Raw genomic sequence first — 14,912 nt, forward strand, 5'->3', positions numbered from 1 at the left:
AGCATGGAGGATGTAGGCGGACCTTGATAGCATCTGATCCAAAACTGACCAATCAGAGGTCAGTTTACAACTGCCACTCAAATCTATTTGTTCAGGTTTGTCTGCAATTATCTGCACCCTATTTACTTCTCATCCTCTGCAGGCCGTTTATAGCCTGAAGGAAACTGATGCAAGTTCGCACAGGGATGCAAATCAGGTGCGTCATTTACTAGCTGCGTTTGGTCTTTGTGTTCATAAATTTAACGAGCTTCCAGTGTAAATCAATTTATTATTTTTCCGCTTTTTCCTCATGTCTCTATAGCTGTGTGTGTTTATTATGTAAGAGAACACCGCCACCTGCTGGTCGGCCCCTGATCACCACCCCAATGACTGATCAGGAAGAAATGCAACAACATTTTGATTGATAGTGTCGCACGGCAGCATGTAATTATTAAACTAGTAGCAACTACATTTTTGCAGTGGCATGCAGATAGTTTAATTGCATCTATATAACTGCATTTTTATTTGCAGTTATATAGATTTCACCATCCCAATGACTGATCAGGAAGAAATGCAACAACATTTTGATTGATAGTGTCGCACGGCATGTAATTATTAAACTAGAGCAACTAAATTTTTGCAGTAGCATGCAGATAGTTTAATTGCATCTATATAACTGCATTTTTATTTGCTGCATGGCTCAACAAGTCTGCACTTGCATAAACTCAAAAGTGAACAGTTGTTGTTGGTATGCAATGTTTTTTGTATCATTTTAATTCCACATGCATATTGAAAATTGATACTTTTTTCCATTAGCTTTAGTTGCCCAAACTAGATTTATCCCCAACATAGTTAATTTGTAGTTCTTCCATCCATTCATTCTCCTTAACCGCTTATCCGCACTTGAATCTAACAACTTGGAAATAAAACTCACATTTTTGTAAATAGTCAAAGTTTTATGTTTATAATTTATAAAATCTAAATTATTTTTACATTGCAGGTGTGTGTATCTTTTATATTTAACTTATGACTTAATAGAAACCAAATACTTTGATCCATATAGTTTGAGATAGAGCCATTTTTATCCAGTCTTTGGGCACATGGACTGTTTTTTTGCAAAATATAAACAAATAAAACTCACTTTTCAAACTGGTTGAACCAGTTTCGAATGATTTCACAGGCAAAACCGCACGTCCAAAGAAAGTCTGAACAGAAACTGACCAACCTTCATGGTTTTAAAATGTTAACCTGACAGTCCCAGCACATATATAATGCTAACCCACAGCACAATGTTGAATTATTCTAAAGGAAGATGTTGGTCTTACCTAATAGTTTGAAAACGCTGCACAGCCAACCGTCAACATAAACCAGACACTTGACCTTAACACTGAGGTGTCAGCCCGTTGGGTTTATCTGACAGCAGTAGCAAACATTTGACATGCAGGAGCAGCACAGGTGTATTTAATGAAGCTAATTGGCAGTGTCACAGCATCATTAAGCCTTTTTCACTCCACCTGTGACTTTCCTGCTGAGAGACAGGACAGTCGGGAGGAAAATGAACATTTCATAGGCTGCAAATGCTGCAGTTGTGAGCAGTCAGGCAAATATATATATTTATATGTAAGTGCAAAGTTTAGAAGGAGATATGTTGAGAGCAGAAATATGTTCATCATCTGGCAACCCTTGACTTTCTTTTGTGACCCTTGCTCGGTGTGGACAAGTTAATTTAGCCTTGACTGTACTGCTGTGGCAGAGCTTGTAGTCCCCAAAAAATGTTCTCGAGAGCCCTGAGTCTTTTAGCTTTTCTTTAAATAAACTTAGTTTTGTGTCATTTCCCTTCAGTCTTTCTTACTGAACCAGCAAAACCAGAGGGGCATAAGTTAAACTAGAAAATTTCCTCTGGGGAAATTCTGAAAGGGCCACGGGGGCTACTGCCGGTGTGTGAACACTATGATGAGATTCTTCAGAGATTTATAACAATTAATACTAGTAATGTTATACTATATAATATACAAGGAGCACACCTACAACAAGCATTCCTTTTCAAGTATTTTTTCATACAGCAACCTATGCCCTTTAACCTCAAAATGTGTGTGTGTGTGTGTGTGTGTGTGAAGCATGTGTATCTGGAGGAGTGTGCGTGCGCGCGTGTGTAACTGTGATCACATATAGTTACCTGTGTGTGTGTGTGTGTCTGGGTCTCTCTTTCTGTGAGAGATACATCAAAGGATGATAGGCTTTGGGGTCGACCAATCAACGGAATAAACTGTCGCTGTAGAATGTTCCGGCACCGTGACAGCAGCCAGAGGTGGACAGACTGTAATTTCTGGCCTCCAAAAAAAAGCATTTTTGGCAAAACCATAATACCTATCATTGATCCGACTTCACTTTGAGCGTCCTGAGTTCTTCCTGAACAGCCACATGTTTTTTGTGAAGAAAAATTAAGAAAAGGCTTTGTAAGAGCGATCTCATAAACTGTTAAATATGCTTTTCTACAGAAATCTTCCTGCGTTTTTAATATGGGAGCCAATGAGGCTGTTGGTGCGTGTTGGTGGCTCATCTGTGCGTCCTACGCCCAAACTATAACTCTGACAGCTTTACCAGAGGATTGTGAGTGAGAAGACCACTACTAGTAGTACACTATTCCCTAAAGAAATAATATAATTTAATAGATGTTTTTCTGTTATCCTTATATTGAATTCAGAGTATTGAAGACACATTTATTTGGCATTGCTGGGGATTCTTAATTAGTGAAGCCCAGATTATTATGAGATTAAAAAGTAGCAGATTTGTCAGCTAAACATTAATTATATGAACTCTTCTCCAGCATAATACAGCAAAACTGATCATAATGAAAAGAGAATTAATTTAAGAAACCACCAACACACTGTACTAAGGCATCTGCACTATCTACTGTTATATCCCAAAATATAATGCTGGTGTAATATAAAAACAGCCCTGCATATTAAGAAACTAAATGCCTTTCACATTATATATTGTGTGGTTCCCCCACAAGGCCCCAAACAACTGAATCCCATTTGTCTCCATTTGCCAGAATATTTTTTGCATCGTCTCAGATGAGTGTTAAAACAAACAGCTGTGGGCAGACACAATGTGAGCCGCATGCAGATCCTCCAGCCTGTTAAAGATACTAAATACATCTTTATTTTTTTTCTTCAAGTATTTCACATGCATCCACAAAAGAATAACAATTTAACACTGAACACTGTGATATAAACTTTGCTGGGCAATTGTTAATTAGTTTTCTACAATACTGGCCTACATAACCAGTAAGGCTCATTTTAAAGTCCTTACTGTGAATCACACACTGGATTTCAGGGTGGCAACCTCTTCATCCGTCCCTCAGGCTTATGTTGGTTTCACACACACACACACACAGAAATTCACTTAGTGTTGTAGAGAAATTGAACATTTATCAGCTTACTGTCTAGATCTGCTCAGCTACAGACTATTTGTATGGCAAAATTACAAAATAAGGCAGCTGTTTTTATACAAATACACATGAAATGGAAATGATGATAATTGGTCGAGTTAATTAACTCAAATGAAAAGTACCATCTACACTAAATATAAATCCCTAATTAAATCTCAGGAGTAACAAATGGTCTCCGAAGGTCCCTTTGAATTTTGGTCAAACAACACTGCAGATAAAGTCCCTTTCTTTTTGGATTTCTTTTAACATTATTTCCCTTCTGGTCTTTTTTTTTTCATTGGTGAACAATAAGAAGAAGAAGCAGTGAGTGTTTTTCCCTCTCTAAAATAATATCAACTAATACACACGCACAATATTAAAAATCACAGGAGATTCTTTCAACTCAGTCTGCATGAAGTGCTGCCCATCAGAGACCTGCAGAGACGGAAACATGTCAGACAGGTTGTTAGACAGCAGAATAAAGCAGTTAATTTGTATTTGCATTAGAACATTGGATCATTAAAATCACTGCGGCAGCTTGTCGGGCGGTGGAGTTCACACTTCGTGCTTTGTTAAAACTGGACGTGATTTTGTCTCCAAACAAGGAACAGCAGTTCAGAACAGTTCCCTTTTATTCCAATATTTAATAACTACAGCAAGATAACAAGTCTCACCTGTGGGAGGTCTCCGTTAGACCATTTCATACTGGTTGTTGGTTATGTATCGAGACAAGCAGCAGGACAGGAATATCCCAATGAGCTGAGAGGAAACACAATTAACAAAATATAGTTGATCAAAACAGACACAATTCCAAACATAACAAACTAATCTTAAACAGTTTACTGAATGACTTTTATGCAGAGACCTGCTGATTCTAGTTTGGTCTCCCTGCAAGTGTGGATTTTAATCAATGTCACAAAATCAGCAAAAGAAAACTCTGAGAATCTACTGCACCTACTGGTACCTTGTTTGCTATGTAGCAATAAAAAATATACTAAAAACCTGGATTCATCTGGTTAGTCACATTGGACTGTTATTATATTGAACACTACTGTATAAGCTTTTCTTCCCCTCGATACATCAGGAGTTTTTTTCTAATTTTTAACATTACCACACGGTTTTTTTATGTGCAAATTAAAAAAATGCGCATAGAAAATGGAGGTTCAAAAAGCTGTCTCTTTGTCAGCCAACATAAGCGCTCAGACAGGCTGTAAATAACCATACACAGAAAATATATTACTGCCTGTATACGGTTTAACCTTGACCTGCTGTTAGTTTTACAATGTGATAGTCACTGACAATCAACATGTTAGTGTAGACAAGTTTTTACTGCCATACCTACACTGTGAAAATCTCACTCACTTCTCCCTCTATAGCAGACAATTTATTCAACAGTGAGCAGTAAAATGAAATTTTAAATAAAGTAGACGCAGTACACAAGTTCAGTTTTCTCACTCTCTATCAGCATATTTTAAAAAATGCAACAGAGCAGAAAGGGAGCAGCAACTGTAGGAGGTGGTGTTTTTGTGCGTCTGTTTCATGCTTTTTTAATTAGTATGCCTTATAGAACTGACAGGAAATGAGGGGAGCCAGAGACCTGGGAGATGGCATGCAACAAAGATCCCCTGCTAGACTAGAACTAGGCCACCAGAAAACCCCTAAAACTGGGATAGAATCAAATTATATTATACTGCTCGCGCTCTTTTATTTACTTAATGGTTAATTTAATAGGTACAGTGCACATTAAAGTGGCAATAGACACGTTTTTTAAGTAAATGTTGATTGCACATTGTAATAGCTGTGGAATAATGACACCATCTGCCTTTGGATTGGTTCCCTATAAGCCTCACTTTCACTTTGTAATTGTGTCTGCCACCAGGTCCTTGAGCTGAACCGATACTGCGCTTATGAAGGAAATGAAATAATAACACAAAGACTGTTGAGTTAGCCTAGAGAGCAAGATCTTGATTGCCTCCCACGATGTCAGATGCAGTGATTTATACAGCTTCATCCCTTCCTTTCTTACCTTTCAAAATAAAAGCCCCACACTACATAAACATACACTGCACCCCACGTTACCAGAGAGTATTTCTCTAAGAGGCACCCCAACAAAATTTTTCCAAACCGAAAAAAAATGGCTTTAAGTAGCTATCCCCATGTTGTGGAAATGGCAAATGGTGTCAGTTTCCACTTTAATTAATGTTTAAAGTTTAAATGCAGAAAAGGTTCATTTTCATCCATTGCCACCAGTAGATCATCAGCCCAGATTCTGCTCTTCTAGACCCTTCTGCTCCCTGTCACAGCAGCCCCAGATCTCAGCCACAAAACTTGGAAATAATGTGCAGCATGGTTACATTTGTTCTGAGGTGATGTAGCAGAAAGAAGAATGCTCTTGTTTTTAGTGTTTTATGGTTTGCTTTTATTAATTGTTTTTTAAATTGTCTTTTAAAAAGCAATGAATCTATTTATTTTAGTGTTTATTTCCTGTTTTATTTATTTTATTGTCTCTTGTTCTGTTTGTTTATGTACAGCACTTTGTTGCGGCTGTTGTTGTTTTAAAGTGCTTTACAAATAATGTTGAGTTGAGTTGAGTTGAGTTGAGTGATGTACCTGGAAGAACGCAATCCCAAAAGAGATCCCTGCGATGATTCCCAGGTTGGACTCCATGGTGTGGGTCACCTGTGTGAAGCAGCCCTACAGCAGAAAAACACATTTACAGAAAACCTTTAAAACGTTCTTCAAACAGTGGACAGCTTTTATTAGCAAAGTTATTACCAAAAAACAAACTCCAGGTGGGTGATATAGCCAACATCTTCTTTCCCGATTTGTACATTCCATATCTCAATAAAGATATATATCATGATATAGCATGTTTTCAGGTAATTTAATTAGTAAACAGTCTGTGTGAAATACCCACATGTTAAAGCCCATTTTTTCTTTTATTCTCCTGTGTGAATTAAATACTCCACAAATGTTTTCCCATAAGCAGACTTCTTGGGTGTAAGCGCGCCGGAGTTGAGTAATAGAATAGAAAAAAAAGAACAAATAAAATGAATAAAATCCTGCACACTATTGTTGGAAAACACAATTAAGTGGACCTTTACACATTATTATCAACTATTATTATTTGAGTCAGTATGTGCTGTGTTATCCATTTATACGACATTATCTCAGTATATGATTTCATCACGATACCATTCTATTGAAAGACGATCACATTGAATAATCCCCCAGCACTAATTGAAACTACACACATATATAGTGGCAGATAAAGGCAGTGAACTCACCGTATTGTACACCTCTTTGGCAGCCTTGTCGAGGTCTTTCAGGGTCTCTGGTGTGCAGTTGGTGTTGTCTTTACAGCAGCTAACAGGGATGCCGTTGGTTTTAAAGTACTCCGTCTCACGCCAGTCAGTGTAATTATTCACTCCGCAGCAATGCAACTGTGCGGGGATAAACAGCAACAAAAGTATTACAAAAATCCACAATTTCTTAATGCAACAGAAAAGTGGATCAGAAACTGGTAATGAAAACAAAAAACAGCCGGATATTGATTGTCTGGTCATACAATGAATGATGAATGATGTCACTGTGGATATTACTTATTGGGGAAACACCTGCAGTGACACAAGCAACAAGCCACCATTGTGTTTCCCTTTACAATAGTTGCTTTGATGTCCTTACAAGTTTAATATTAATTTCTAGTCAGATATAATCTTAGATTTTAACCAACATCAGTTCTGATCACAACCAAATGTGCAATTATTTTCAGATGTTTAACACTTAAAATACTAGTTTGTTTACATAATGCCACTTGTGTTTTTAATAGAGAAAAAATAAATAAAAATGTAAATGTTTTTGGTATAATAAATGCTATGGTGATTTTTTTTTCACAGAGTCTGGGATTGTCGATGATAAGCAGCAACAATGATTTAGATTTATTTTATTAAACTGCAGTGCTCCTTAACACAGCAGCAATACCTCAAGTGGAAACCAATACTGTGTATTTGCCCCATAGGGCAAACATGAGAATATACTACAATCTGGTGAAAAATAGTAAAAAACTAAAACTTTTAAGCCAGGGCTCTTGATTGAAAACCTGATATTAAAAAAGCACTATTTTGTGCTGTAATGTTAAATCAAAAATAGTGGTTTTAATGTATTTCTATGGGGTATTTTTGTCCTTAAGCATCTGAGTGTCTAGATTTTGGCACCATGTTTATTATAGACCTTATAGTGACTGAGGTTGAACTTCCAAAATTCAAAAGAAAAACCCCAAATACAAACCCACCCTTGCCAAACATGTATGCATTAACTTATTCAAAATGATCGTCAAATTACAAATGAAATAGGCAGAAATGCACATAGGTTAAACCTACAGAGAGCACGTCTCTGCCCTCTGCGTGTCTGGTTGCCCCTTTTGAAAATGTTCTTACATAATCACAACTTCCTTGGTTTGTACAGTGAGACACAACCAAAGTCAGATAAGACCAACACCATCAGTGTAATGGAAAACTTCCCACTTACAGTCCTCTGGATGGCGTCAACTGCAGCGCTGCTGCTGTCTGTGCTATTGTACGACTTGACAGCGTTTCTATAGGCAACGCCCAGCTTGGCCTTGATCTGGTGAATTCAAAGCAAAGATTATATTATTTCAGGGAGCTGATGTGTGATGCGTTTAAAAACAGATATTTGAATGTTCTGGAGGGGTGACTGACCTCATGTCTGAAGATGAAGCCTGAGACACCGGCCACAAGCTCTGCCAGGAACACCAGGGTCAGAAACATGGCATACTGACGGAAACAATAAAAAGAAAACAGTTAAACAAGGTCACATCTGATGGGAACATGTCAGGAAACTTTACTGCGCCTTCACTGACCAGTTTGAGCATCCATGGGCTGCCGCGGCATGTCGCAAAGCAACCGAACAGGCCGAAAATAACGATGATGGCTCCTGTCCCGATGAGAACATATGGTGCATTGGTGCTCTCCTCAGAGGACAGAGAGAAATAGGCCTCCAGGCTCACCTTCCCCCACACGCCCACAGCCAGCAGGATCACGCCTGTGAACTGAAGATGACAGGAGGGCAAGTCAGCACTGGCTTCAAAGAGCCAAAGAAGAAACAACCAGGTTTTTAGGGCCAAAACAGGAGACCTTAGGCTTAAAACCACACTGGTACAGTTAGCAGCATTTTATCAAATCACATGCACTAGATTTGATTCAACTCATTTTCATTTTGGCCGGCTGTTGATGCCGAACGCGATATATGCACATATGTTTTACCCCCTAATGGCAGAGAACACAGGTCTCTCCCACAGTGGATTTATAGTATTATACCTATTTTTATTGTGACAGCCTACTGGCACAAGCAGACATAAAATACAAGGCTTTTCAAAATGTACACATCAACCAGTAAAGACAAAAAAAGTACTTTAACTTTAAATGTTTCTAACTGATGCCTTTGGCTCTGGAGTGGTCAAAGTTAGATTTTACTGTGATCGTGAATACTCGGATAGAACTGTGATCCCCATCAGGGATATTTTTAATCAAGAACCATGTTGGGCTAAATCCAGGAAAAACACAATCTCCCCCATTGATTTCCTTTACTAAAGCTGTTCTCAGTGGAGGAAATGCAGATGAAGAGCAGCAGATGAGTTAGAAGGGGATGCTGGAGCTGTTACACATCATGTGTATCGACTAAAAACATATTACCTCTAAATTTGTTTCCAATCACCATATATTTTCATAAGAAACATAATGGAGATGCTGCAGATTATGCATTTACCTGTCAGCGTTTTAGTAAAAACCTCAGGCTGGTAACCCACCACCCTGAGCCTGCAGTTTATTCATCTCAGCATCTTTTTCGTTTACGACGGCCCACACAAGTCATTAGCCTGCGGGGAGCCATCAGCTCAACCAGCCAAGAGCAATAAATTGCCAGATAAAAGCACTGACCTGAACTTTGTGTTAGCCTGAGATGGCTGTTTGCTCAGTACAAAGATTAACGGGCGAGCAATGATAGCTGCTCATTTTATTCTCAAGACAAGCTTTATTTAGACCTTATATGAGGTCTTATATTTAGTTCCTTATATGCAATTACAGCTGCAAAAAGCATATATTTTCATTATCAATTATTCTGGTGATTATTATGTTCTGCAATCATTTTGTTATATGGTGTCACAATTTTGATTCTACATTGAAAACCAATTGGAATTAGTTTTAAATGGCCATTCTCCCAGGAGTTATATTCTCTACTTATTCATAATAAAATATACATCACCTACTTTGTAAAGACCGACATTAGCGTGTCAACGTGTGTAGTGGCACATTACAAATCATTCAACGTTTTGAATTGAATTAAATGTATATAAATTGTCGTTATAGTCATCTGACAGAGATTATAAAACGCAGCGATAGGCTATAACCAAACAATGGGCAGATGATGCAGCTGTGTGCCACATCAGATTTAATTGAAGTGGCTTTTAAATTTACGGCTCAGAGGGAACAATGTCTCATTTTGTTAACTGCCTGTTGCCTCCAGTCCTCCCAAGGAGAGAAATCAGGGATGTACAAAGTGGTACTGGTCAATTCTTTGTCTTTTTAAAATAAATGTGTGTCTTTTTTTGGTAATTCTGAGTCCTTTTTGGTTATTTTGTGTCTTTTTTTGGTGATGATTTCAAAGTTCTGGAAAAGTCCCATGTTGGATTGCGACACTCCCACATGTATTCTGATGCATTTCATTGGCCAAGAGACTGAAAATAGGTGGGAAAAAACTACAAATACTACAAAACGACGCATCCACTTTCCCAGCTTTAATGGGTTAAGACAAAGACTGGGCTGGGATTTTAATGCATCTGGAGGCTCTTTGCAGGTGAGGAAACTCAAGCTGCTGTTGTAAAGTAAAGTGCCTCTTCTTTTTGTTTCTGTGTTAAAACATAGAAATAAGTTCTTGTTATTTCATTTTAAATAAATTTGACCGTATGGCTTGGCCTGTCACAATAACATCTTTTTTAGGACGATATATTTTCCCAGAAACTATCACGATAAACGAAAGTATTTTTGTATCGATGTTGTTTTAGTTTTATAACGAAATTAGAGCATAATAAGTATATCCTTTCCCACAGCAATGAATTTTTAAATTTCAAGAATATTAAACATTGGAATTGAAATGTGGAAAAGAAATAATAAAATATCCTAGATAAATAAACTACAACCAAAACAAATAAAATAGACTTTCAGGCTCTGTTTACAAACCATTGCAATGACATTATCATTATGTATTATATTATTTTATAATAGCATATAAACAGATGGAATGGCTGCTTGAGAAATTTTTTTTTTTTCCGGCAATTCATACTGCCTGTCAAAGATTTGCAGCATTACTTTGAAGATAACACAAAAAACACGAACAACACGCATAGAAAAAATCGCGTCCATTTTTATATATCGAACGATAAGTTGATATATCAATTATGATCATAATTGTGGTACATTGACAGGGGCATAAAATGATGTGTTGATCTTTACAAATCAAGATTTAATAGCCAAACAATGCGTGGCTGTCAAATCAAATCAAACAAACCATTAGTCATTAACTAACAAGTCACTACATTAATCAGCAACTATTGTGATACGCGATTAATCTGAAAGTCATCTTACATGTTAAAAAAAAACCCCAAACATTCTCTTGTCTTTGCTTGAATAATTTGCATTTTTTCTTTGTTTTATGTGACAAAGAATCTGAATATCTTTGGACTGTTGGTCAGACAAAACAACACATTTGAGGATGTGGCCTGAGGCTAAAGGAAATGGGAAAGGCTGCTGGAAGGATTTATGCAAATGAGGTCTAATTTAAAGGAAATTCATTTTTTCCCTGATATCGGAACCAAAATACAGTCAGTTAAATCAGCTGCAACTAGTAGTAGAATAACTGTAAGTAAGTAAGAAAGTGGGACAAAAGAAAATTTAAAAAACTAATTTTGATAGTTGACTTCATTTTTTTCATAAAAAACAAAACAAAGCAACAGTTTCTCATTCCAGCTTCTCAGATGTTTTTAAAAAAAAATTATTTTACAGTTACCATTGTCTTTTATGGCAAAAAATTGTATCTTTTGGGTTTGAATGGTTTCTGACATGTTATAGACACATTATAAAACACATTAAATAGTGTCTTTATTGTTAGCTGCAGCCCTAACATTAGCACTTAATAGAAAATGATGTAACTATCTGAAACAGTGTTATTGCAATTTAACTTGATTAAAAATCAGTGCTAAACGTCATAAAAAGAGGTGTGATTTCTGTCAAACGATTAATCGACAAATCGTTACACATATACTAGTTGGTGGAGAACAACTAGAGCAAAGGTCTCAAACTTGATATGAAAGTTTAATGTGAGTTTTATATGAATGGCACTTTACCGTGTTGTGTGTGGAAGGTCCCTTTAATTACTTTTTGGGTAATTTTGTGTGTTGTTTTTTTTAAATTTTGTGTGTTTTTTTGTAATTTTGTCTTTTTTTTAAATAAGTTTGTGTCTTTTTTAAATAAGTTTGTGTCTTTATAATAGTATTGTGTCTTTTTTTTTAAATAATTTTGTGTCTTTTTTAATAAGTGTGTGTCTTTTTTAAAAATAAATTTGTGTCTTGTTGGTATTTATGTGTCTTTTTGGTAATTTTGTGTCTTTTTTTAGTAATTTTGTGTCTTCTTTTGTAATTTTGTCTTTTTAAAAAATAATTGTGTCTTTTTTAAATAAGTTTGTGTCTTTATAATAGTATTGTGTCTTTTTTTTAAATAATTTTGTGTCTTTTTTAATAAGTGCGTGTCTTTTTTAAAAATAAATTTGTGTCTTGTTGGTATTTATGTGTCTTTTTGGTAATTTTGTGTCTTTTTTTAGTAATTTTGTGTCTTTTCTTTTAGTAATTTTGTGTCTTTTTTTGTCATTTTATGTCTTTTTTTTTTTTTTTTTTTTAATTTTGTGTCTTTTTTTGGTCATTTTGATACTGCCTCCAGCGGCCCCTAGGTAATTTGAGTGTGAGACCTCTGAACTAGAGTGTTAAACCTAACATTGAATGGATAACATATCAAGTATAGTAATTTAGTTACGCTGTAGTAAACAAACGCTAAGTTAAAGGTAAAATATTTTTCACTTCACTTTTTATCAATGACCAAAAATGTCTAACGGTTGAGCCGTTGATAAATCAGAACACTAACGGCTCCAACGGCTCCAACGGTCGGCACGTTCTCAACAAGTGGCTCTTTATGTTAACATTAAAGAACTCCATTTTAACTTGAGGACGTTTTGTTACATATTTAACTCGGTGTGTTGGCGTCCCTGTCGGGATGTGAGGAACTGATGTTGGCCCTGTTGGCAGCTCCGCCGCCGCTTTCAGCCCATTGTTGTCCCCCATTACATGACATGTAGCTCACCCAGAATATGAGGCTGTAGGAGATGAGGAAAGTCTTCAGGCAGGTAATCACGGGCTTCGTCTGAAGCCGTCGAGACGGCGGCGACATGTTGCTGTTTTTCTTTTACTTTCAAACTAGTAAAAGAAAAAAAAGAGAGAGAGAGAAAAGTTGAGTTCACAGCGCCCTGGAGGGGAGAGGGGGAGAAAAAACAACTTCAGGGATCAATCCGAGGAGAGGGGGAAGTGTCGTCACTGACCCAGATTCACTTTCCTGAAGGGAAAAAAAAACATCTTTAAAGAATCCAGAGTCAAGTTAGCGGTGACGTTTATCAACACGATCCTCATAGGGATTTCAAAATAAAACCAATTTACAGCTTTCAAAACAAAACAACTGAAAGCACTGCTAATTCCAGTGCCAAACTCCTCAGTTGATCAGATTATGTCAGGGGTGTCAAACTCAAATACATAATGGGCCAAAATTTAAAACTTGAATAAAATCGCGGGCCAACATTGAACAAATAAACCTTTTAATATATACCAAACATGTTTTGCTTTAACATTAAATATGGAACCAGCAACGCTTATAAACATACAATATATAACTAAATAGTGCAGACATGCAAAATCAAATTTCAAATAAAAAAACACATCAATGTCATTAATTTATAAAATAAAAATTAAATGAAAATCGTATGCCTCTTTTCTATTTGCATCCTTCTGGTTTAAATATCAAAATAAAGTTTTTCAACAGGTAAATCCATTTAAAAATAAAACAACAATAATAAATCTAGTATTAGCGGTAAATACGCCGTATAATGCCGGCGGGTCAGCTTTTATAGTACAATAATAATATAATAATTTGGTATTGTTAATGACACTTGAAGTAACATTAATGCTCATGATACTTGTCATGTCATGTTTCTGACAGGCTTGTGTGACTCTTATGTAGACACCTTCAAAATAAAGTGTTACCATATCTTGCTTAAGTCACAAAGGCATCTTTTAAAAAAATCATTTATTTCTCTTAAGTTACAGAATTTACACACATTGTTATTACTATGCCAATAGCCATTCTTTTTTTACTTCCTTTTTGAGTGAAATGATCAATAAATGTCATATGTTACACTTTTGGTGAAGTTTTTTTTGTTTCCTGCAAAACTTTATTATTTTAACAGGGTGACGGTATACAGGTGCATCTCAATAAATTAGAATATCATAGAAAATGTCTGTAATTCAATTCAAACAGTGGTAATAACACATTATTTAGATCCATTACACACAGAATGAACCATTTCATGTCTTTATTAATATAATTTCTTCTAATTATAATCATTATGGCTTACATTTAATGAAGACCTAAAATTCAGTCTCTCAAAAAAATTTAATATTACAAAAAAACAATTTTAAGCATTCAATACTTGGTTGGGGCTATTTGACTTGAACTCCTGGAGATGGACATTTCCGTGATATTCTAATTTATTGAGATTCACGTGTACTGATAATTACAGTGAAGTACTCATTGGGATTGAAAATCTTTGCTGTCAGGCTCCTCCGACTATGCCCATTTAAATGTGTAGCCTTTGGGAAAAAAACATGCAAGTAAAAAAAAAGGGTAATGTAAGACATAAAATAGTGCAGATGTTTTTTTTGTTTTGTTTTTTTAAATAGAAAGATACAATGTAACAAATATAAAATAAAAAATAGCATTAAAGAAAATTTGAATGTAAACTGCAATGACATTTTTAGTTCTCTGGCTCCATCCAAAAGTGTTCATTTAAACTTAAACTTTTAGCCTATCAAAAGAAAAACATGCAAGTAATGACATACCTTATCAAAATTACAATATATAGGCTTTACCATCTCCTGAATTATAATCAAGAGGTAGGAAAAAAATGTGACTTCACATATAATTTTGTCTCAGTATTCCATGAATTTGTCCTAATAAATCTAATCAAATTGAAAAGGGAAATTATGATATCTGTAGTAAATTAAAAACTTGCCTAAGGCCATGGTCAAATAATAAAATAGTTGACTTTATTGAAAACGCTCTCTTCCTTTCAATTCTGACTCAGTAATGCTTGGCTTAAGTGGGCTTCATTT

At 35.9% G+C, this 14,912-nt stretch overlaps 1 protein-coding gene across 1 annotated transcript; it reads right to left on the reverse strand.

The window, feature by feature from the left end:
- Positions 1 to 3,121: 3,121 nt before the first annotated feature.
- Positions 3,122 to 13,045, reverse strand: tspan7 (tetraspanin 7). Its single transcript, XM_059346734.1, has 8 exons — positions 12,835 to 13,045; positions 8,292 to 8,480; positions 8,131 to 8,205; positions 7,940 to 8,035; positions 6,700 to 6,855; positions 6,023 to 6,106; positions 4,087 to 4,171; positions 3,122 to 3,847 (listed from the first exon to the last, which is right to left on the reverse strand). The coding sequence occupies exons 1-7, from the start codon at positions 12,919 to 12,921 to the stop codon at positions 4,103 to 4,105; spliced, it is 756 nt and encodes a 251-aa protein (XP_059202717.1). The 5' UTR covers positions 12,922 to 13,045; the 3' UTR covers positions 3,122 to 3,847; positions 4,087 to 4,102.
- Between the last annotated feature and the right edge of the window lie 1,867 nt (positions 13,046 to 14,912).

This window comes from Centropristis striata, chromosome 12, assembly GCF_030273125.1.
Source record: "Centropristis striata isolate RG_2023a ecotype Rhode Island chromosome 12, C.striata_1.0, whole genome shotgun sequence".
Taxonomy (NCBI): Eukaryota; Metazoa; Chordata; class Actinopteri; order Perciformes; family Serranidae; genus Centropristis; species Centropristis striata.

Excerpts from the sequence above, each read along its gene's own strand:
- tspan7 (XM_059346734.1), bottom strand. The coding sequence starts at position 12,921 with ATGTCGCCGCCGTCTCGACGGCTTCAGACGAAGCCCGTGATTACCTGC. Across the intron at positions 6,107-6,699 it reads CCAAAGAGGTGTACAATACG|GGCTGCTTCACACAGGTGAC; the intron begins GTGAGTTCACTG and ends TTTCTGCTGTAG. Across the intron at positions 4,172-6,022 it reads TTGGGATTGCGTTCTTCCAG|CTCATTGGGATATTCCTGTC; the intron begins GTACATCACTCA and ends GTTTCCTCTCAG.